Consider the following 23812-nt stretch of genomic DNA (forward strand, 5'->3'; position numbering starts at 1 on the left):
TGTCTCTGCATTCCCTTTCTGGAACCGGCTCCTACCCAATCCTTGACACCAAGTGCTTAAATTTCTTCTCCGGCACCCAGGATTTCTCCTGGGGACCAAGACCATGAGAATGTGAGTGACATGAAAGCATGGACTTTGCTTTGCTCACTGTTATCTCCCTAGTGCTTAGGACAGGGCGTAGCACAGAGTAGATGCACAAGAAATACTGTATTTTACTCTCTCCTCCTGCAGAGAGAAGTCCCAGGGCCAATGAAGCATCCTTCTCCAGACACCTAATATTAACCATCACAAGGTGGATCACCATAGTCAACTATGTGTATTATGCGAGATACTTTTCACCCTTGTACCCAGTCTCCCCAGTACCCAACAATCCCCCAGATACTTTCATCTCCAAGAAATTCCAGGAGGATTCTGGACAAAGCTGGATTTCTGCATGTCAGATGATGGGGAGTTTACAAGGCTAAGGGACAACTCTCATTGCTTCCACATGAATCTAGAAGCTCCTACTATGTGACAGCTCACGCTGGGTGAGGGTCAACATCTGGGCAGGAGCTTGGCAGGGTGAAAGATGGTTCCACCCTGATCTAAGTGGATCCACAGCTCCCTTTTTATGGGGGAGGCTTTAGGAAGAATCTCTCCTGCCCGTCCTGTGTGGAGTGGTCTGGTTTTAGGGTTGTTCCCCTGCAGAGAGGAAGCAATTGGACCAAAGCAGAATCATGGATCCTTCCTGTTAGGATGCACAGGACAAGACGGCTGATGAGATACGTGGATGTTTCTAGACCCCAGTGTGGATTTGTCCCCAAATGGATGATTTCAGAGTGAGGAGGGGACACCTCCATGGGTTGTGTTGAATCACAGGAGAGGCTATAAGAAATGAGGTCCTTCTTTTTGGGGGGCCAAGAAGATTCGAGTCTGAGAACCACATGGGTTGCAGATGAGGCATGGACACTTCCAGGGAAAAGGCTTCTGAGAGGGACGGTCACCCTCAGTGTTCCATCTGGAGCCTTGGGGTCTCTTGGTGCTTATCGTTCAGGGGCCTGTCTCTGTCTCCACCACCTGGGCCAATGCCCGCCCCAGGGGGACAGGATGGTGGGTGGGAGCTGTCTCAGGGCACCATGTTCCACCACTTGAAGGAGAAGGGCTTTCTGCGCACATTGGTGCCACAGTGCACTTCCCCATGCAGCATGTGGTATGGAGTGAAGTCATCAATGAAGGTGCAGTGGAGGCCCAGCGGCTCCAGCAGGGACCGCACCTTCTCCTCCAGGCAGCAGCGTCCGTTGATGATGGGCCCGAAGGGCTTGGGGATGCCCAGGTTCTTCCCCAGCACCAGCATGTTCACCTGCAGTCCGAAGGGAAGGCAGCACTTCATCACTGGGCTCCCACCCCACACCTCTACTCTACCTGCAGGACCTAGGTTTGTGTTTTAGGCAGCCTTGTCAATAGCTACTCACCCTTTCCTATGCAATGAGAGGGTAACTGGCTAAAGGGGCTGGGAAGAACCCGTTAGCCAGGTGTCTTTGGGAGCGTCTACAGGACTCACTCTGGCAACGTTCTCTGGAAACTGCCCTAATGTGAATTTGGAATTGTGGATTGTGGCAGCTGCCATGTTTGTGCTACTACAGAATCCCAACCTTCTAGGCCATAACTGATTGAGCCAGGGAGGACAGCTGGTCCAAGATGGACCAATCAGAGTCCCTCTCCCAGGAATTTGAAACTGACAATGGGAGAGTCTGGTCGGTCTCTGCCCGTGTCAGTGTCTCTGTGCATGGCCATACTCATCTTTGTCCCGAGGAACAGAGAAGCAAAGGAAGCCAAGCTGGAAGAAGAGGGAGAGGAAGTAGGAGGTGGAAAGGGTGAGAGAAAGAGAGAGAATGAATGATGTAGACACAGAAACAGAGAGAGTTCCAGGCTCTGCTGCAGCTATCCTGCCCTCAGGTTTCTGGTGTCCTTATATTAAGACTCTCTCTGGCTGAAGCTGGCTTGAGTAGGACTCTGTCTCTTGTGAACACAAGAACCTGAATCATTGCACAAACTTCTTGCGGCACATATATAATTACAAGATAGCCTCGAACAGGAAGGAAGGGGAGTGACAAGAAGCTTTGCAAGTGGAGGGCAAAAAGTTGCCTGAAAAGAGGAAGGAAAAAGGGGGGGGGGGCATGAAGCAATGGTGGTGTGGACAGGTCCCCCACAAGGCTCTGACAATGGGCAAATTGAGTTCTTCTAGGGGATGAGGTGGGGAGGAGTGGGGAGGGGAGGTGGGTGACCTATAGCACAGTGCTACTGTGGAACACAGTGCTACTCAAACTGTGTTCCTCTAAAAGGCAGCATTAGCACCACCTGGGCGCTTGTTAGCGAGGCAGCAGTGCCTCGGGCCCTGCTTTAGACCTGCTGAATCAGGACCGCTGGGGTGGGGGCCCCACCTGTCCAGGTGTTTCAAATGCAAGCTCAAGATTTAGAAGCAAGCCAGGCACGGTGGCTCCCACTTGTAATCCCAGCACTTTGGGAGGCCGAGGCGGGTGGATCACTGGAGGTCAGGAGTTCAAGACCAGCCTGGCCAATATGGCGAAACCCCGTCTCTACTAAAAATACAGAAATTAGCCGGGCGTGGTGGCGCACGCGTGTAATCCCAGCTACTCAGGAGGCTGAGGCAGGAGAATCGCTTGAACCCTGGAGGCGGAGGTTGCAGTGAGCGAGATTGCGCCACTGCACTCCAGCCTGGGTGACAGAGTAAGACTCCGTCTCAAAAACAAACAAACAAACAAACAAAACATTTAGAAGCATCACAGGCAAAGCCCTCAGGGCTCAGTCAAACCCACTTCTTCCATGAAGACTTCCTGGATCTCCAGTTCTACCTCTTAGGCTGGAAGTGCTTTGTCTCACCTCCAAACTGCCAAATCACCTTATCCTATAAAATAGATCATTGGGACATGTCCTCAGAGAGGGGAAGAGTTTCCCTCTCAACAGATTAGACTGGAAGTCCCTTGAGAGCAGGGGGCATTCTTAATCGTCTCTGCATCTGCAACAAGACACCCTAAATACATGTGGGATGGATGAAGAGCCGCAAGCTGGGAGGAAGAGAGCAGAATGAACATCTGGGTTCCTAGCTGATGCCATGTGCTTTGCACACATGACCTCATGCAATCATTCATTCACTCTACAAATGTCAAGTGGACCCCTTCCCTGATGCCCCTTGGGCCAGGGCTTGGCCAGCAAGCATTCCAAAGGGACCATGGTGGTCAGCCAGCTAGAAGCCCTTCTGAGGAGCACCAGAGGACCCCTGATTCTCCCTGCCACCCCCACTGGCCACCACAATCCTAAATATGACTGTGACCAAACATTTTTCCTCTCTCGAGCTTAGAGGTTTGCAGCCTGATTTGACAAAGGAGTCACGGGTGGTGGCCTCACCAAGTCAGGGAAGAAGGCCATCGCTTTTTTCCTCTCAGTCTTGAAGAGCTGTGGGATGTCAATGATGTCACACTCTGCCAGGCCCAGCTCCCGCTTCAGCACCTCACGGTTCCAGTCAATGCAGCTCTGGGGGCAGGGGAGGCCAGAGTTGGGGACACCTTGCCAGTGTGTTTTGGGGGCACCCAAGGCATCATGTCTCGTTGAGGAGAGGCAGGATACCCAAGTGCCCATAGGTCAATTGTCCACACAGACCTTATCTTCATGCCCGTTTGTCAAAATATACCTATCCCGTGTCCACTCCCTCACAGACCTACCCCATAAGTAAGGTTAAAAATGAATGTTTCAGAGTGCTCCGTCCTTGACCCTCTTCTTCAAATCCCTCATGCCTTAGAGGATCTCATTCTGTCTCATGGTTTTTGTTGTTGTTGTTGTTTGTTTGTTTTGAGATGGAGTCTTGCTCTGTCTCCCAGGCTGGAGTACAGTGGTGTGATCTCGGCTCACTGCAACCTCTGCCTCCAGGGTTCAAGCGATTCTCCTGCCTCAGACTCCCAAGTAGTTGGGATTACAGGTGCCCACCATAACACACTCAGCTAATTTTTGTATTTTTAGTAGAGATGGGGTTTCACCATGTTGGCCAGGTTGGTCTCCAACTCCTGACCTCAGGTGATCTGCCCGCCTCAGCCTCCTAAAGTGCTAGGATTACAGGCATGTGCCACAGAGCCCAGCCTGTCTCATGGTTTAAAACATCTCTACACAGTGACAATTCCCAAATGTGCATCTCCCAACCTCTTTCTTTGTTTTTTAAGACAGCGTCTCACTCTGTCACCCAGGCTGGAGTGCAGTGGTGCAATCTTGGCTCACTGCAACCTCTGCCTCCTGGGCTCAAGTGATTCTCCTGCCTCAGCCTCCTGAGTAGCTGGGATTACAGGCACTCAACACCATGCTGGGCTAATCCCAACCTCTTTATAAAGCCCATTTCTTTCCTAAGCTCAGACACGTGAGTGTAGCTGCCCACTTAGCATCTTCACCTGGGTGTCTAACAGACTCATCAAACATGATGCGTCCAAAGAGAAATGCTTAATTTCTGCCCCACTACCCTGCTCTTCCCCCAGGATTCTTCAGCTTAGTACATGTCACCGCTGTTCACCCAGCTGTTAGGGCCACAAGGCTTGCTGTTATTCTTGATGTCTCCTGTCCCCTCCTCCATATCCAATCCATCATCTAGTCCTGTGGGTGCTACCTTTGCCATCTGTTCCCAATCTGCCCCCTTCCCACCTGGTCTTCCCACCCCTTTCACCCACTCCAGCCTGGTGGACTGCGATGGCTTCCTATGGGGTCTCTGCCCTTGCCCCATGTGGCAGCCATGATAAGTCCTCTTGCACACCTCCATCTTGGGAGTGTAACTGACCAAGGGTGCTCGCTGCCCGGCTCTGAAGCCCTTCGTGGGTTTGAGGTCACGCCTCTCACCAGCTGCTCCTAGCCAATGGCTGAGGGTGACAGTGCACTCAGGCAGACCCATTTCTGAGAGACGAAGGACTCCTCTAGTGGCCGACTGTGGCTAGTAGGATCCCCCACGGCTTTGCTGAAGGTTCCCCAAGCTGTATGCAGTACAGGGTGCGTGCACCCCACCTTCCTTCTCTCTTTCACTCAGGCTCTCCCAGTCTTCTCTGGCTCCTGCTCTATTTCCTCACACAGGCATTTTCATTAATAAAACCCTGACATGTTTAACCCCATCTTGACATCCTTGGAGGATTTTGACTCATGCAGTCCCTGTGTGGGAAATTCTGTTTGCCCTTCGGGAACGCTGTACACCCATCTCTGCTCTGTGCACAGGGAGGCTGATCCCTAGGAATCAAGGACTCCAATGCCCTCTGGCTCCTAATTGGGGTCAGCCAATGGGGGCAAAGGAGGAGAATACAGCTGAGGTATTTGTCCCTGCAGCTCTCTCCTGCCAGGTCACTGTGGGTTGGCTATCACATCTCCTGTCTCGCAGACTCTTATCCTGGTGGCCCCTCCAGGTTCCAGGAACAGTTCCCTTCCCTCATTCCTTGTGGTAACACTTCCCGCTCATCCTAGCCTGGGATACTGCACAGTCCCTTGCTAGTTTCCTTGAGCCTGCCTGTACCTTTGTAAATATCCCCTTTATCGACCTCTTCTGCAGTTATCCAGCTCCAGGTGCTGTGTGTTTCCTGCTGGAATCTACTGTTACCCCTTTACCTCCACAGAGTATTAATATGTTTTCAACACAGCAACAGAGAGATTTTTTTTTTTTTTTCCGAGATGGAGTCTTGCTCTGTCACCCAGGCTGGAGTGCAGTGGTGCAATCTTGGCTCACTGCAGCCTCTGCCTCCCAGGTTCAAGCAATTCTCCTGCCTTAACCTCCCAAGTAGCTATGATTACAGGCGCATGCCACCACACCCGGCTAATTTTTGTGGTTTTAGTAAAGAAGGTGTTTCGGCCGGGCGCGGTGGCTCACGCTTGTAATCCCAGCACTTTGGGAGGCCGAGGCGGGCGGATCACGAGGTCAGCAGATCGAGACCACGGTGAAACCCCGTCTCTACTAAAAATACAAAAAAATTAGCCGGGCGTGGTGGCGGGCGCCTGTAGTCCCAGCTACTCGGAGAGGTTGAGGCGGGAGAATGGCGTGAACCTGGGAGGCGGAGCTTGCAATGAGCCGAGATTGCGCCACTGCACTCCAGCCTGGGCGACAGAGCAAGGCTCCGTCTCAAAAAAAAAAAAAAAAAAAGAAGGTGTTTTGCCATGTTGGCCAGGCTGGTCTCGAACTGGCTGGTCTCGAACTCCTGACCTTGTGATCCGCCTGCCTCAGCCTCCCAAAGTGCTGAGATTACAGGCATGAGCCACCACACCCGGCCGAGGGATCTTTTAAAGCATAAGTCAGACTGGTCTCTCCTCTGCTCAAATCCCCTAATGGCCTCGAATCTCACTCAGAGTCACAGCCAAAGTTCTAGCGATGCACTATGAGGCTTCACATGATGTGACCTGGCCTCTTCTTGCTCCACATCAGCCTCCTGGCTTGTCCTAAAATACTCCAGGCCTGTTCGTTCCACCTCAGGGCCATCGCCTGTGCTGTTTGCTCTGCCTGGAATGCCTGTCTTCCTTTCATGCACATGCCTCACTCCCCTCACTTCTCCTGGGTCAAGGGAGGGTGTTGGAGCTCCTCTGGGCCTGTTCTAACCTGAGCTTTCATGAACGGTGAGCCTCAGATGTCTGTATCCCATCCTTGCCTCCAGCCCCGCCTACTCCCAAATCACAGCCCACAGGTACACCACAGCCCTTGTACCTGCACAAACTTATTGTAGTTGATGAGGTCTTTATTGGAGAGCACCTGGTTGATGGAGATTGTCTTGACCCGCTCATCATCTGTGAAGGAGAGAGATGAAAGAGAAGGTCAGGGACAGCACCAACATGAGGACCACCTGCTTAGGGAAGCAGACAGGCAGGAGCCAAATTCACAGCTACTGGTCTTGCCGAGTCGGCAGCCTCTGACTTTCCTGGGCCTTGGGTGGGCACCACCTGTCTGAGCTTGCCTTGGCCACTGTGCACATCTTGGGGTGTAAGGAGTGGGAGGGTCTGGTTGCCATAGTGGAATGAACTTAGACCTTTATTTGAGTTCACCGGAAGTGGTAATGCCTTTCACTGGAAATTTACAACCGCCCGAGGGCACTGGATGAGGAATCCTCTTGCTGTGGCTTAGCGGGGAGCTGGGTCAGTTGCTGCCCACCCACCCACCATCAGAGTCAGGTTTTATAGGTTCGCTGAGCAGCGAACCAGCCAGTCCTGGGATTTGGACACCATCAGGCCCCAACCCTGCCCTCCAGGAGGTGACTGCATGAAATGGGGACCTCCCAGGGGTCCAGATTTTCTCAGCCTGATGGGGTGCCCATGCAGATGAGACTGGACAGGGAAGGGGAGGCTAGAGTCAATTGCACACAATCCTCATGGCTGCCACTTAGTAAGCACTTACCATAAGCAGGCCCCGAGGGGAGTGCCCAGGTTCAGCATCTCATTTAACCCTCATGGTGACCCCCACAAGGTATGCATTATGATCCCCACTTTACAGATGAGAAAACTGAGGCTCGGAGAGGTCAGAAGACTTGCCCAAGGTCACACAGGTAGGATATGTGGGGGCTTGTGATTCAAACCCAAGCCCAGGGCTCATACAGGGCCTCAAGCCTTGACTAAGGGAAAGGAGAGGGCTCCCCTGACCCATCTGCAGGTCCAACACCCGTTTCACCCCAGTTTAAGGCAGGAAGCTGGAGTCCAGTCCCAGCTCCATTGCAATCTTGCTGAGGCCCCTGGGCCAGTGACGTCCCCTCTCTGAGCCTCACATTCTTGGGTCTAAAGGCGGGTGAGAGTCATCCCACAGGCTCTCGTGAGATCAAATGAGATAACACGTGTGATGCACACAGCGTGAGGCCTGGCGCACTGAGGTGCCTCATAAGTGCTCTGGCCTCTGTGTCTGTGTAATTAATCACCACAGTCACTGCCTGAGTGTCAGCCCTCGAGGGTGGGGTGGCTGCTTGTGTCCTGCCGTCTGTGAATTCTCCCAGGCTCCCTCCCAGCTGGGCAGATTGGAATAACTCTGCTCAACCCATTCCTGGGGCTTGCTCACCGTAAACATGGTTCTCCCAGGAAAGAAGAAGGTGGCATTTCTCCCTGCCTCATATATAATTTGGATTTAAGGATTTCTAAGACTTACTCTAGGTTCACCGGAGTCTAGTCAGGGTCCCTTTGGGAGCAACAGGGTCAAGAAAGACTATTTCTCTTCCATTTTATTGCTAGGGCTCCAGGGCTGTGTTGGAAGAAGTTAACGCTAGCAAACAGAGAGCAAGGGGACTTTGGAAGCTATTATACTTGGGGGCGTCTAAGTTCTACAGGAGCTTTTTTCTCTCTGAGCTGTGTTTGGTCTAGGATGCTATCTGCCTTCCCTGAGGCCATGGGACCAAGAAAATCTATGATCCTGCGTGCCAAAGGGTCTTTGCCCCATGACCTCTGGGGTCACTCAGAAAGGGAGGATCGTCTGGGATTCGTGCAGTCTTGGTGGGGCTGGAAAGGGAGTGAATTTGAGAACGCTTCCAGCAAGCTTGCCAGATGGCTCCAGTCCAGCCAGCTCTCTCTCTCAAAATTCCTCCAGTGCAAAAAAAAACAAAAAACAAAAAACAAAAAACAAAACAAAACAAAACAAAAAAGTGGGCCCTGGCCAGACACAGTGGTTCACACCTGTAATCCCGCACTTTGGGAGGCCAAGACAGATCACTTGAGCTCAGCAGTTCAAGACCAGCCTGGGCGACATGGTGAGACTCCATCTCTACAAAAAATACAAAAAATTAGCCAGGCCTGTGGTCCCAGCTACTTGCGAGGCTGCGGTGGGAGACTCGCTGAAGTCTGGGAGGTTGAGGCTGCAGTGAGCTGAGATTATGTCACTATACTCCAGCCTGGCTGATAGACCCTGTCTCAAAAAAGAAAAAAAGAAAATGCCAGCTCCTTGTTTAAAGAGCAAAGAAAAAAGTACCATTAAAGGTGCTACAGTAAAAAGTTGTTTCTTTCCCCCCGAGTCTCTCTCCTGACTTGTCAGGGTGGTTTTTATTTGCTATTTCACATTGCAGTTTGCCAGGGACATGCATGGGGCTTGACAGACCCTTGCTAGTGTCAGGGCCCAGCCTGCGGGCCTCACAGTGGAGGCCTAGCTCCCAGGGGGCTGTGCCTGGGCATGCCTCTGCTATGAGACCCACATGCTGTGCCCTGGAATGGGGCCGGCAGGTCCAGTCTGGCATCTCTCCCTCCCACAGGCCTGCCACCCCAAGCCAAGGCAAATGGGCGACCTCCAGAGTATTGTGGCCTCTGGGTATGTGCTGGGTACCTGAGCAAGGCTGGGCGAGACACTTACCCCTCCCAAGTTGCCCACCAAATGCCCTTGCAGGCCAGGGATGACTGATGCCATGAAGATGCTGAGTGGCACATGTGCCCAACCCCAACCCTCCCCATGCCCAGGCTCCTGCTGGGGGCAGAATGCTACAGCATCTCAGGACAGTGACAGAGATGGGGAGGCCTCACACTGGGGCTCCAGGGAGCACAGGACTAGGCAGCAGAGAATCTGTGCCAGGGAGGCAGGGAGGCTGGGAGACAGGACTGTGCCTGAGCAGAGGCTCCAAGCCCCATAGATGCTCCATTGATCCATCAGACCTCACAAAACAGAATTAAGATTTCAGGGTAGCCAGGTGCGGTGGCTCACGCCTGTAATCCCAGCACTTTGAGAGGCCGAGGCGGGCTGATCACCTGAGGACAGGAGTTCGAAACCAGCCTGACCAACATGGAGAAACCCCCGTCTCTACTAAAAACACAAAATTAGCCAGGCGTGGTGGCGCGTGCCTGTAATCCCAGCTACTCAGGAGGCTGAGGAAGGGGAATCGCTTCAACTCAGGAGGCGGAGGTTGTGGGGAGCGGAGATCACGCCATTGCACTTCAGCCTGGGCAACAAGAGCGAAACTCCGTCTCAAAAAGAAAAAAAAAAAAGGGAGATTTCAGGATAGTGACTGCAGAACATTAAAGCTCCACGGTGTGACTGCACTGGTCACCTGCCTGGGAAGCCACTATGTCCCCGCTCAGTCCATGTCCACCTTCTATCACCCTGCTCCCCGCCTCAGCTTGGCCCCAGCCGTGGGCAGTGATATCTGGTGAAGCAAGGTGTGCAGGGGCAGGAGTGAGAAGCCCTGAATTTGGGGACACACCCCTGCTTTAAAACTTGCCCTCCTGGCCGGGCGCGGTGGCTCACACCTGTAATCCCAGCACTTTGGGAGGCCGAGGCGGGCGGATCACGAGGTCAGGAGATCGAGACCATCCTGGCTAACACGGTGAAACCCCGCCTCTACTAAAAATACAAAAAATTAGCCGGGCGAGGTGGCGGGCACCTGTAGTCCCAGCTACGCGGGAGGCTGAGGCAGGAGAATGGCGTGAACTCGGGAGGCAGAGCTTGCAGTGAGTGGAGATCGTGCCACTGCACTCCAGCCTGGGTGAAAGAGCGAGACTTGGTCTCAAAAAAAAAAAAAAAAAAAAAAACAAAACTTGCCCTCCCCCTCTCAAGCCATAATGTGTCTTAATTTGGGTAAGGGGCAGGCAAGCCGCAAGGAGGGACATGGCACTGTTACCCACCAACAACCCCCTGGAACAGGAGGGCCCTCCCGTGGCCACACTTCTGCTTTTCCTGGAAGAGCTTGAAGCAGGCCCCAGGGCTGGCCAGGAGCATCCGGAAGCCCTGTGTGTAGAGAACAGATTCGGCTGAGCCTCCTGCCTTGGCATGGCGCCCTGGAACTCAGTTCTTGCCCCAGATGCTGGGGAAAGACATGTCATGCACAAAGTTCTTACCTTCCCATCGGGGGCAGGGACGAAGCTCAGAAACTCATCCACATGGCCCACGGCCAACCAGTCCACAAATAGCTCCACGGGGGGCTGCACCTTCTGGGCATGGAGGAAGTCCCGCACCACCTGGGTGACCCTGCGGCCACTTGACCTGGGACCCACGAGGTTAAAAAAAAAGTCGCTTAACTAAAAAGACTCCATGCAGAAATAAAATGACAAAGAGTTTAGCATTCCTGCAATATCTGATTTAAAAAAAAAAAACAAAACATGCATTACTTTTATAAACAAGAAAGGTAATAAATATGTATATTTCATTTTAATATTTATTTATTTATTTTTGAGATGGAATCTCACTCTGTCACTCAGGCTGGAGTGCAGTGGTGTGATCTTGCCTCATTGCAACTTCCGCCTCCCAGGTTCAAGGGATTCTCCTGCCTCAGCCTCCCAAGCAACTGGGATTACAGGCGTGCACCACCAGGCCAGGCTAATTTTTCTGTATCTTTACTAGAGATGGGGTTTCACCATGTTGGCCAGGCGGGTCTCGAACTCCTGACCTCAAGTGATCTGCCCGCCTCAGCCTCACAAAGTGCTGGGATTACAGGGATGAGCGACCGCACCCAGCCAGATATGTATATTTTAAAATTCCACCCAGGGTGAGTTCTGCATGAGGCAGACTCAGGACAAGTCAGTCACAACAGGGCAATGACCTACCAGGTCCCACCACCCAGGAAAATCTTCAGAACCACCCTCACACCAGGTTCTTATTCTCCAAGAGACAGATTTCACCCCCATGTTCAATTTTTAGGAAAATGTATCTAAGGGCATGGTCCAGGTTCCTCTTTCAATGGGATTATGTATTTGAGGGCAGTAGTCCCTTCCAAAGCTTGACTCTGGATTCATTCATCATTTGATCCCAAGTCTGTTCTAACAGCTTTATTGCATTTGGTTAGCTCAATGTCTTGGTCTAGTCCACAGCAAGTAACCAGTATGATAGGATTCCTTTTCCATCAGCACCCCTGTGTCACTACTGAACACCACATCATTTGTTACTCTCTCGGTATGTTATTGTCATTTCACTTAGCATGTCTTGTACCTCACTTCTCTTGCTCTCAGGAAAAGATCTTATATTAGTCATTTACATGGTAGTATGAACAAGCTTTGATCTAAATGCATTTTCTCCCATGACTGTTGGGAATGGAAACTTTTTCTTTGTTACTTTTTTTTTTTTCGAGACGGAGTCTCGCTCTGTCGCCCAGGCTGGAGTGCAGTGGCGTGATCTCGGCTCACTGCAAGCTTCACTTTCTGGGTTCACTCCATTCTCCTGCCTCAGCCTCCCGAGTAGCTGGGACTACAGGCGCCTGCCACCATGCCTGGCTAATTTTTTTTTTTTTTTTTCAGTAGAGACGGAGTTTCACCGTGTTAGCCAGGATGGTCTTGATCTCCTGACCTCATGATCCTCCCGCCTCGGCCTCCCAAAGTGCTCGGATTACAGGCGTGAACCACCGCACCCGATCTTCTTCTGTTACTATCAATTGACTGTTACTAGCATCATCTATTTATTTTCAGAATCAGAAAACCTGAGTCTAGTTATAACTTTCCTTTCTATGTGACTCACTTACCCTCTCTGGGCCCACTCGTAAAATGAAAGTGTTGGACTGAATGATCTTTTAGGTCTCTGCTCTCTCTGGTTTCGGAGTCCCCGAGGTAAGTGTGGACTGTGTCTGGTGAACACCCACGAACCCCACCACATCCGGGAGTATAATTTCATCACTCCTTGCTTCTGGCTCTCTTCAAGGAGTGGAATGGCCCGTGCTCCACCATCATCACCACCCCCAACCCTCAGCCTCCACCCCAGGAACTCCATTCCCTGTCTCTCTCACCCAGGCAGGTTGCCCCCAATGAGGATCCTCCCCAGGGGGTACTCTTTCCCATTGGCCACCACTGGGGGGCTGACCTCCAGGTTCCCAAAGGAGTCCAGGCCACTCACAGACCTGTCGCGTGGTTCCCGAGTCACGTAACCAAAATCTGGACCCTGGAGAGGGAAACCAAGTCAGGCGGGGGTGGAGGGTACCAGGAAGAGCCTGAACCAACTTGCTGGGCTTTGAGCTCCTTCAAGACAGGGTAGGAAAGGCCATCCATTCTTCAGGTGGAAATACAGAGTCATTGGCGGTGGGTAGGGGATCTGACCCAGTCAATATTTCACGCACGCATAGCAGGCAAAGTTGGGAAGTGCTCGGACTCTGGCCCTGCTGCCTTATCACGGCAAGACAGCAAGGGGCCCTCTGGTTGCTCCTGCACTCCCCATCATGAATCCTGAGGCCATTGCCACCCCACCCCCTTACCTACACAGCCTTCCTGCCAAGTTCAGCTCAAGGGCAAGTAACAGCTCAAGTGGCCAGTTGTGGGAACCAAGAGGCTGCTGATGGCCCTCTGGGCCTCTGTCTTTGAACTCTAGAGAAGGGGAGACCTCCCCAGGGCCATCTCTCAGAAGCAACTTCGACAACATCAAGGGTCAGGAGAGAGAGCTCCTAGCATCTGTGTGGTCAGTGAGGGGGTTGGAGGGGCCTCCTGTTCTTTATGACACCAAGCAAGTCACTCTTGTTTTCTCAGGAGGTCCTGGTTAGCAACCATCACCTTCCCTGTTACCCTTTTTATTAAAATAATGATACCAGCTAACGGTGGTGCGCGCACACACACTCCCTCCATGCAGGTACTGTGATGATGAGACGCTTCACAAACACCTGTGAGGCCAGGGCCAAAATGTCATTTTTACTGATGAGGAAACTGAGGCTCAGAGAGCGGTAGTAACTCACGCAACATCACACAGCATGTAAGTAATGGAGCAGGGTTGTTCTGACTCTAAAGCTTGTGTTCTGAACAGGTGCACCATCTTGCCTCCCCTATTTAGGGCTGCCAGATTTAGTAAATAAAAATACAGGATGCCCAATTAACTTTGAATTTTAGATAAACAACAACATTTTTTAGTATAAGTATATCCCATGCAATATTTGGTACATACTTACACCAAAAAGTTAACCTGTTGCTTGTCTGAAATTCACATTTGACTGGGCATCTCCTGCATTTTATCTGGCAACCATACCTTCATCCCTAAAGAGCACGGTTTGCACTGCTGCCCCACACCCCAGTGTGGCCCTTGGGGTAAGGCCTCTCAGGTCTCAGGGGTGGGCTGCGGCCAGGGACCACTCACCAGGATTCTTTTGTAAGGGAAATCCTGCAGTTCCCCATTCCTTGGGGAGTCAAAGACCACCGGGAGGGTCTTGTGTGGTGCCTGAATGTAGCCCAGCTCCATCTCATCCTGCAAGTGAGGAGAGGTGAGAGATGCACAGCTGTGATAGTCAGCAGCTGCCCCCGCTGGCTCAGCTCTGAGCCCTGTGGGGCAGACTGCTCACCAAGTCCCCCGTCCCAAGCATGTTTTGTGCTTGGAGGTGGAGAGGACTGAGGTCAGGGTGCCTGCTGACTGGAGGAGGGGCTGGAGGCTCAAAGAGGGGGTGCACTTGTCTAAGGTCACACAGCAAGACAGAGGCCGGAGGTGAATGAGAACATGGACATGACCTTGGGGGTGTCCCCATGAGTACTGAGCCAGGGCAGGTGGACACAGAGAAGCCCTCACAGTGGCCTGAGTTGGACAGGGCTGAGGGGCCCTGTGGGGATACAAATATGCCTCCTCCTCAGATCCATAAATGTGCCCAGGTCAGTCCTGACTGGTTCTGGAGGAAAAGATGGCCCAGTGTGAATGAACTTCACATCCAGGTCCTGCCCTAAACTCTTTATAAACATTAACTCCATTCATCCTCATGACATGCCTAGGCGTGGGCACCATAATTACCCCATGTGACAGATGAGGAAAATGAGGAACTACGAGGTCTAATTATTTATCCAGTCCGGGCGTGGTGGCTCACACCTATAATCCCAGCACTTTGGGAGGGTGAGGCGGAGGATTGCTTGAGGCCAGGAGTTTGAGACAACCCTGGGCAACATGGCAAGACCCCATCTCTACAAAAAATTAGCTGAGCCTGGTGGCCGCACTGTGGTCTCAGCTACTCGGCAGACTGAGGCAGGAGGATCACTTGAACCCAGGAGTTTGAGGCTGCCAGTGAGCTGTGATCACGCCATGGCACTCCTGCCAGGGTGACAGAGAGACACTGTCTCCAAAAAGAAAAATAAATTCAAAATATATTAATTAAAAATAAAAACGAAATAAAAGTTAAAAAATATTTGTCCCAAAGCTCACAGCTAGTTAGTTGGTGGCACAGCGAGGCTCTAAACCCAGCCCATCTTGCCCCAGAGTCCTGCTCCAAACTCTCTCACTGGACTGACCTCCAGCCAAGAGGAAAGCTCCTTAACTTGGCATTCAAGGTCTCCCACCTCAACCCTTGCCTTTCTCAGAACCAGTGCTCTGACAGAGGAGAACACACAAGGTTCTGTCTCCTGCCCCCCAGCCCCGGGCCTTTGAGCATGCTCAGTCTCTGCCAGGACCACCACCCTGTACAGCCTGCTGCTTGGCAGCCTGAGTCCCAGCACTGCCTTTACCAGCTCTGTGACCCAGTCATGCTCCCCGAAGAGCTCCTGAATTAGGGGGGACTTACAGGGGGTTATCAAGAAGATGAAATGATGCTATGCCTGGCCTGCAGAAAATGCCGCATAAATGGCAAGAAGTCATGTGCCCCCATCTGCCAAATCTGGTCCAGCTCAGATGCTCTCCCTCCTGGAGGTCTTCACTGATTCCCTGGGCAGAGGTGATGCTGCATCCCCCCAAACCCTGCTGGTTATTTGCTGGTACAGCCTCTGCACCCTAGATATTTCTTTTTTTCTCTCTCTCTCTTTTTTGTTTTTTTTGTTGTTGCTGAGGCTGGAGTGCAGCGGCACAATCACAGCTCTCTGCAGCCTTGACCTTCCTAAACTCAGATGATCCTCTGACCTCAGCCTCCAGAGTAGCTGGGACTACAGACACACGTCACCATGCCCTGCTAATTTTTTAACTTTTTTGCAGAGACAGGGTTTCACCATGTTGCCCCAGCTACACCCTAGATGGTAGGAGTAGGTATTTTTGTAGCAATCATTCTGCACACCAAGGTTTCTCGGCCTCGACACTACCGAGGCATGGGACTGGATGATGTGTTATTGTGGGGGCTTGTCCTGCGCACTGTCTGCAGATACTGCAAAATATCTCCTGGGGACAAATCACCTCTTGATGAGAACCACTGGTCTCAGCTGTTGAGGGCAGGGAGTGTGTGTCTCACACCTGTGCCACCCCTGTGGGCCTAGCCCAGTGCCTAGCCCAGATCCGGTGGGTGAATGGGTGTTGAATCCAGGATCAGCGTGTGTCTGGGTCTCCAGAAAGCTCTGGAGAAAGGCCTCTAGGTCTCACATTAGAAAGGGCAGCAAGTTCCCTGGGGAGCACCCAGGGCCTCCTGGATGTTCTCGGTGGCCCCCAGATGAAGGCCTCTCCCTCCAGGATGGCATCCTTGCGGGGCCCTGCCCAGCGGCCATGGTTACCTGGATCCAGCGGTCATTGCGGTTCTCGGCCTGTGGGCAGATGGTCAGCTTGCAGCCGGCCTTCCTGGCCAGCTCTGCCACCGCATCCACAAAACACGTGTTGTTCCTCACACTACGGACAAGCCCAGGGAAGAGGGGCTCAGGATGGAGCCGGGGCCTGGGGGCCAGGGGGACCACCCACTGCTCCAAGACTCACCGGCATACATACACCTCTAGGGGCGGCAGGGTGCTGGGCGTCATGATCCAGGGTGCCACTCGGAACACCACAGTGTCAGTGAAGATAGGGGATGCCGAGAAATCCTGCAGGGGCAGACCAGGGGAGAAAGAGCACTGGACTTGGAGTCCAGAGGCCTGGGGGGACTCTGATTCCACCATTGTGGTCCATAAGAAAGCCCCTTGCTTCTCTGCAAGACGGAAATGAACCAGATGGGTGGTCAAGAAGTCTGAGGTCTTTCACACCAGTGGTGCCTGGTAGACTTACCAGGAATGGAGCCCTCCCCACCGCCCTTAATTATTATTATTTTTTGGAGACAGGGTCTTACTTTGTTGCCCAGACTGTGAAGCGCATTGGGATGATCACGGCTTACTGCAACCTCAACCTGCCTGGGGTTCAGGTGATCCTCCCACCTCAGCCTCCCAAGTAACTGGGACTACAGGTGTACACCACTATACCTCGCTATTTTTTTTTTTTTGTACAGATGGGGTTTCGCCATGTTGCCCAGGCTGGTCCCGAGTGGAGCTCCTCTTGAACTCCCTCTGTCCCTACCTCATTGGAGTCATCCAGCAGAGTGACATGGAAGGAGATGAGTCCTGTGAAGCCGGCATCAGGGAAGGACAGGCCTTCCACGAAGAAACGCTCCTCATCCCCATGGAAGCGGGGTACCTCGTAGGACACCTTATCTTGGCCCAGCACGTGCCTATAGGCCTTACACACATCCTCAGGACCTGGAAGGGGAGGGAAGGGGTGGCTGTGACTCCCTGTGGGCCCAGGGAGCATGAGTATGAGGGACACAGGAAGAGGTCTGCAGCCTCACCAAAAATTCCAAGTCCTCCAACAACTCCCTCCTTTCACCTCCACTGGCAAAGGAGAGGACAGGTAATACACTGTGGGGGCACGGCTGGGGGAAAGCGTCTTCCTTTCTAAGACTGGCACTCATGTCTTTTTGGAGTGCAATTTGGCAGCATCCAACAAAGTAATGTTTACCCCTAGCCCAGCAATTCCACTACTAGGTATCTTTCCTACAAAAATACATCTACAGGCTGGGCATGGTGGCTCATGCCTGTAATCACAGCACTTTGGGAGGCCCAGGTGGTGAATCACCTGAAGTTAGGAGTTCAAGACCCGCCTGGCTAATGTGGTGAAACCCTGTCTCTACTAAAAATACAAAAATTAGCCGGGCAGTGGTGGTGCACACCTGTAATCCCAGCTACTCAGGAGGCTTAGGCAGGTGGATCGCTTGAACCCGGGAGGCGGAGGTTGCAGTGAGCCAAGATCACACCACTGCACTCCAGCCTGGGCACGGAGCAAGACTCCGTCTCAAACAAAACAAAACAAAACAAAAACAACAAAAAACAAAACAACAACAAACAAACAATAAAAGGTACAAATTCATATAATATTTCTGGACAAGAGTGCTCGATATTCATTAATTCATCAAATATTTACTGTGCAACTACAGTGCACCCATGGGGCACGGTTCTGGACTTGAACAAAGCCCCTGACCTCAAGCAACCTGCATTGTTATAAAATCAAAACACTGCAAACCACTGTGATGTTCAGAGAACTGTGTAAGTCACAGCACCTCTATGCTTAGGAATATTATACAGCAGTGGAAAAGAATGAAGTACAGCTCAATAAATACCAGGAAAGATGTGTGGGATTATTACTTAATGAAAGAAGCCAGTTGGAAAGCAGCATATGGACACACGCTGGAGAACCTGTAGAATAAAGTTGGGAAGAGCACATCCCAACTCGTTAACAGTGACAATCAGATTCAGGCCAGGTGCGGCATCTCACGCCTATAATCCTAGTACTTTGAGAGGCCAAAGTGGGTGGATTGCTTGAGCCCAGGAGTTCATGACCAGCCTGGGCAGCATGGTGAAACCCTGTCTTTACAAAAAAAAAAAAATTTAGCAGGGTGTGATGGTACATGCCTGTAGTCCCAGCTACTCGTGAGGCTAAGGTGGAAGGATTGCTTGAGCCTGAAAGGTGGAGGCTGCAGTGAGCTGAGATCATGCCACTGCACTCCAGCCTGGGCAACAGAGCAAGACCTTGACTCAAAAAAAAAAAAAAAGTCAGATTTAGAGACAGGGATAGAGAACTCTCAGGTTTCATTTTCTATACTTCCATATTGTCTGATTATTTAAAAAATAAGCAGCCAGGCACAGTGGCTCATGCTTGTAATCCCAGCACTTTGTGAGGCCAAGGCGGGCAGATCAGGAGATTGAGACCATCCTGGCTAAGACAATGAAACCTTGTCTCTACTAAAAATACAAAAAATTAGCTGGGTGTGGTGGCATATGCCTGTAGTCACAGCTACTTGGGAGGTTGAGGCAGGAGAATTGCCAGAACCCAGGAGGTGGAGGTTGCAGTGAGCTGAGATCGCGCCACTGCACTCCAGCCTGAGCAACAGAGCGAGACTGTCTCAAAAAAAAAAAAAAGCATCTTATTACTTGTATACATTTTTAGTTTCTCAAAGGCAATTAGATTTTTACTTGTATTTCTTGTGATTTTGGCACTGTGACTATGTAAAACAAGAGCCATGTGTATTTGGGGGGAATACAAACTGAATTAATTGGGTGAAATCTATGGTGTTTGGGGTTGGTTTTACAATACTTCAGCGAGACAGACAAAACATTGATAATTGTTTAATCTGAGTGACAGGCACATGGGGATTCATTGCACTGCTTTTTGTGTATGTTTGAAATTTTTGATAAGAATTTCTACACATGCTTAAAATGTATTTGAAAAGTTCATTCATCCAATAAAATGACCTCAGGCCAGGTGTTGTGCTGGGGGCACCAGTTCATCAGTTCCAAAGCCCCCAATTCTGACTGTTCTTACTGTGACGCGCCACCCACCAGGGCATCTCCCGGAGTGTGAGCAGGACCTGCCCATGGCCCAAGGCAGGAACACGAGGTTCCCTGGCAGGCAACCTGGCAACAGGGCACAGATAGCAAGGGAGAGTGGCACAAACTCACCACAGACGTGGAAGACCTGTGCCCGTTCGGCATCATAGCTGGAGGTGTGGAGGACAAGTTTGTGGTCATCAAAGAGGGCTGCAGGGCCCTGCGTCCGCAGGACCATGACAGACATGTCTTCCAGGTCTGTGAAGCCAGACAGAGTGGTAGTGACTCAAGGGAGTCCTGGCCCCTGGCCCCTTCCTTTGCTGCCCAGCTCCCTCCCCAGGTCAGTGGGTGTCAAGACCTGGGTCTCCCAGCCCTGGCTTTGTGAAAACCCTGGAAGCCATCAAGAACAAACCACGAAGACATTATGCTCTCCTGAACTCATGTTTCCTCAATTGCCCAGAGAAACATGAAGTGTGGCATAACCACCTGATGTCTGACACACAACAGGTGCTCCAGAGAAGCAAGGAGGGTAAGGCCATGTGGGCATCGCGCAGGTAAGGGTTCTGGTCTCCATCCCAGCATCACTCCCTGTGACCCTGGACAAGCCCCCTCCTTCCGGAGCCCCAGCATCCCCATCTCCAATGGTGCCCACTTCAGAAGGCAGCCATGGGCATCTCCCGTGAACAGCACCTAGCACACCCCGGAATATTGCAGCTCCTTCTCCATGGGGCTGGAATTCAGGACAGATGGACTTAGCAACAGGTTGGGGGGGTCACAGAAATGCAGGCCAGAGGTGCTGAAGGAGGAGGCCCAGATTTGGGGTTGAGAGGGCAGGCCCTGGATCAGACACAATCTTCAGGGAGTCTCCTGGCTTCTGAGTCTCAGCATCCTCATCTCTAAATTGGGGTGATGATACTGTCCCACTTGGATGTTTCAATGAGAATTTGGGGAAAAGGCCTGGCACACAGTAGGTGCTCCAATAATGCTAGCATCCTCTGCTCCCCTGGAGGAAGAGAATGGCGAGGTGGCTTATTTCCAGAGCTTCTGCCCTGGCATGTGAGTGCCCGCTGGCACTAGAGACACTGGGGGGGGGCAGCTGCCAGCCTGAGATGGGTTTTGAGGAGCATCGAGCTATGTCTGGAGGCTGGTGCTCTCCGCTGGACTCTGGCCTCAGGTCCTGCCTGTGGGTTGGAACTCCCTTGGGGTAACTGAGCAGTGACCCTGGACACCCAGGGACTCAGGCTGCCCCGGCCTCACCTTGCAGGCAGTGCACGTGCTGGTCACAGTTGTCCTGGACACCACGGCTTGGATCATCACGGTCACAGTTCACCAGCAAGATGCCGCCATACCCACTGGGCCCCCAGACCCACTGCCGCTGCAATGGCAAAACATAGCCAGTGATGGGAGCTCAGATGAGACCTGTGCCTCCCTGCCCGGGAATCCCAGCCTGGCCTGTAACCACCCCACCCTGTGAGGCTAGGTCCACGTTCTCGAAACACCTCCTTCTCAAGACATGGCAATGGCAATGGCTCTCTGTTGCCCACACCATCCAGTCCGAAGTGCAGTGCTGTCTTTCATAGCTGGCTGTGATGGGCCTTCAGCCAACATCCTCTTTCTCAATAGGCAACCTCCTGATTATAGGACCACACACCTCACTCTGTGCTCATTCCTCCATTAAACCCTCCTTGGTTTTGCTCCTGCCATTCCCTGCACCTGGAATGCCCTCCTTCCTGCATCCCTTCAGAGCTCAGCGCAAGGGTACGTCCCTCCAGGAAGCCTTCCTCGCCCACCCAGCCCACCTCGACCTTCTCCTCTCAACTCCCAGGGCACCAAGTTCCAACATAATTCAGTCCCAAGTTCTTCAACAGTTTCATATTTGGTTTCTCTTCTCGCCTAGGTCAGGATCAGCACATTATGAAATGTGGGTCAAATCTGGCCTACTGCCTGTTTGTATAAATAAAGTTTTATTAGCACACAGTCACATCCATCCATTTCTGTATTAACTGTGGCTGCTTTCGCACTATAATGGCAGAATTGAGACCGTATGTCCCACAAAGCCTAAAATACTTGCTATGTGACTTTTCACGGAAAAAGTTTGCCCACTCCTGACCTAGTTTATGAGTCCAGAAGATCTTGATCCCACAAACCAAGGCCTAGCTCAGGGCTGGGTACCTCCATGCCTGATAATTCCTGGCGATGATTTTTCTCCTGGTGAAAGAAGATCCCCAGCCATGCCTGGTTTCTGTTTTTGGCCCTTGGTCTCGGCATCAGCTGGGAGGCAGGGGGATACCTGTAATGGCCTCATCCTTCTTTTTTTTTTTTTTTTTTTTTTTTTGAGACGGAGTCTTGCTCTGTCGCCCAGGCTGGAGTGCAGTGGCGCAGTCTCGGCTCACTGCAAGCTCCGCCTCCCGGGTTCACGCCATTCTCCTGCCTCAGCCTCTCCGAGTAGCTGGGACTACAGGCGCCCGCCACCGCGCCCGGCTTATTTTTTTTTTTTTATACATTTAGTAGAGACAGGGTTTCACCATGGTCTCGATCTCCTGACCTCGTGATCCGCCCGCCTCGGCCTCCCAAAGTGCTGGGATTACAAGCGTGAGCCACCGCGCCCGGCCGGCCTCATCCTTCTTAACCCAACCTAGAGCAAGCCTCAACTGCACTCCTGCTTCCTGGGCCCAGGCAGAGATGCTTACCTTGTCTACAAAGTTCCTGTCCTGCCTTCCCTCACAGTTCAAGTGGCAATCCAGAGAGATGTCTGTAAGAGGAAGCAGAGGTACGGTAAGTCACTACAAGGTTCCCAGGAGCCCAGGGCAGGCCTTGATCTCAGGGCTTGTCTGGGGCTGGGCAAAGGCAAGTCATTTCCAAGGAGACACCATCCAAGAGGTGAGGGCATCTGCACCCTCTGGGCTGGGGAAAGAGGCCTGAGGCAAGAAGCAGGATCACAGCAAAGGCGCAGGACAAATGCTGCCCCTTCTAGGAAGCCTTCCCTGACCACTTCCTATCTGTATCCCTGCAGCCCTTGCAGTCCCAGGCATGCCCTGAACTGAGCCCAGCTCTCCAGGAACATTCTTGTCTATATAAAGCCGCCTCATTTCCTTGGAATGGGGTAGCAAGCATGGACTTTGGTGTCAAACAGATGTGAACACGAACCCAGGTTCTGTCACCTCCTGGCTGTGTGTCCTCTCTGAGCTACTCACAGTCCCCAAATCCCACCTCCATCCCACCATCTTAACATTTATCTCTAGACACTGGGTGAGATTTCATAATGCAAATGGAGCATTCAAGAGGTCAGGATCAATCTTCCTACTCTGAAAAAAAAGTAGTCTTCTTAGTTCTTAAAGAAGAAGCAATGAGGAGCAGGGAGGGAGAGAAGAAAGAATAAATTTGATAGGTTGTTTTTTTTTTTTTTTTTTTGAGACAAGACAGGGTCTCTATTGCCCAGGCTGGAGTGCAGTGGCATGATCATGGCTCACTGCAACCTCTGCCTCCTGGGCTCAAGTAATCCTCCCACTTCAGCCTCCTGAGGCTGGGACTACTGGTGCATGCCACCATGCCCAACTAATTTTTGTATCTTTCATAGAGGCAGGATTTCACCATGTTGCCTAGGCTGATCTTGAACTACTGTGCTCAAGAGATCCACCCATCCCAGCCTCCCAAAGTGCTGGGATTACAAGCATGAGCCACCACGCATGGCCTGAAATGATTTTTGAACATGTGAAAAGATACTCAACCACCATGCAACAAGTGGATAAATCTCACAAATATAGCATGGGGCAAAAGATGCCCAACGCAAAAGAATATACATGATATGACTGCATCCACAGAAAATCAGATGGTAAAATGAGACCATGTTATTTGGGTATGCATTCAGGAGATAAAACCATAAGGAGAAGCAAGAAAATACTTAACAGGAGATAGTGGTTACCTGTAGGAGAAGGAGGGAGTTACGATCAGAGAGGGACATTGAGGGGGACTTTGGGGTGCTGGTAGTGTTTTATTTCTTGGGCTACTCTTGGGTTTATTTCCTGAGCTATTCTTTGATTTGCTTTGTAATTATTTGTGTGTGTGTGTGTGTGTGTGTGTGTGTACATATGCTTTATACACATATGTATGTAAAATAAAGCTTTATGTACTTTTCTGTCTATGTTATTTTCCAATGATCATGTGTGTATGTATTTGGGCTGCAGATGGGGAATGCCCAACCTCACTCCTAACTAAAGAAAGGCAAAGTAAAACAACAGTGAGATGCCAACTGATTGGCAAAAAGGGAAAAAGTTGATAATGCAGTGTTGGCAAAGCATATATGCAGTTGGCAGACGTGTATACTGATACAGTGTTTTTGGAGAGCAGTTTGGCAATATCTATCAAGTTAAAAAATATAGATTCTCTGTAACCTAGAAGTTCTGCTTCTAAAAAATGCCTCCTACAGATAAAGCATTTTCAACTT

The 23812-nt window shown here is 51.5% G+C and overlaps 1 protein-coding gene across 1 annotated transcript in view; it reads right to left on the minus strand.

Annotated features, from left to right (window-relative positions):
* Nucleotides 1–216: 216 nt before the first annotated feature.
* PADI3 (peptidyl arginine deiminase 3) overlaps nt 217–23812 on the minus strand; it is a 39700-nt gene continuing 16104 nt past the window's right edge. Inside the window, exons 4-16 of the mRNA XM_055261786.2 lie at nt 22059–22120; nt 20626–20743; nt 19501–19626; nt 17066–17244; nt 16496–16599; nt 16300–16411; nt 13991–14098; nt 12663–12814; nt 10789–10933; nt 10576–10678; nt 6707–6786; nt 3406–3531; nt 217–1339 (exon numbers count right to left, since the gene is read on the minus strand). Of these exons, the coding sequence (XP_055117761.1) occupies nt 1106–1339; nt 3406–3531; nt 6707–6786; nt 10576–10678; nt 10789–10933; nt 12663–12814; nt 13991–14098; nt 16300–16411; nt 16496–16599; nt 17066–17244; nt 19501–19626; nt 20626–20743; nt 22059–22120 (1649 nt within the window). The 3' untranslated portion in view covers nt 217–1105. The remainder of the gene's footprint in view (nt 1340–3405; nt 3532–6706; nt 6787–10575; nt 10679–10788; nt 10934–12662; nt 12815–13990; nt 14099–16299; nt 16412–16495; nt 16600–17065; nt 17245–19500; nt 19627–20625; nt 20744–22058; nt 22121–23812) is intronic.

This window comes from Symphalangus syndactylus, chromosome 22 (assembly GCF_028878055.3).
Source record: "Symphalangus syndactylus isolate Jambi chromosome 22, NHGRI_mSymSyn1-v2.1_pri, whole genome shotgun sequence".
Classification (NCBI taxonomy): Eukaryota; Metazoa; Chordata; class Mammalia; order Primates; family Hylobatidae; genus Symphalangus; species Symphalangus syndactylus.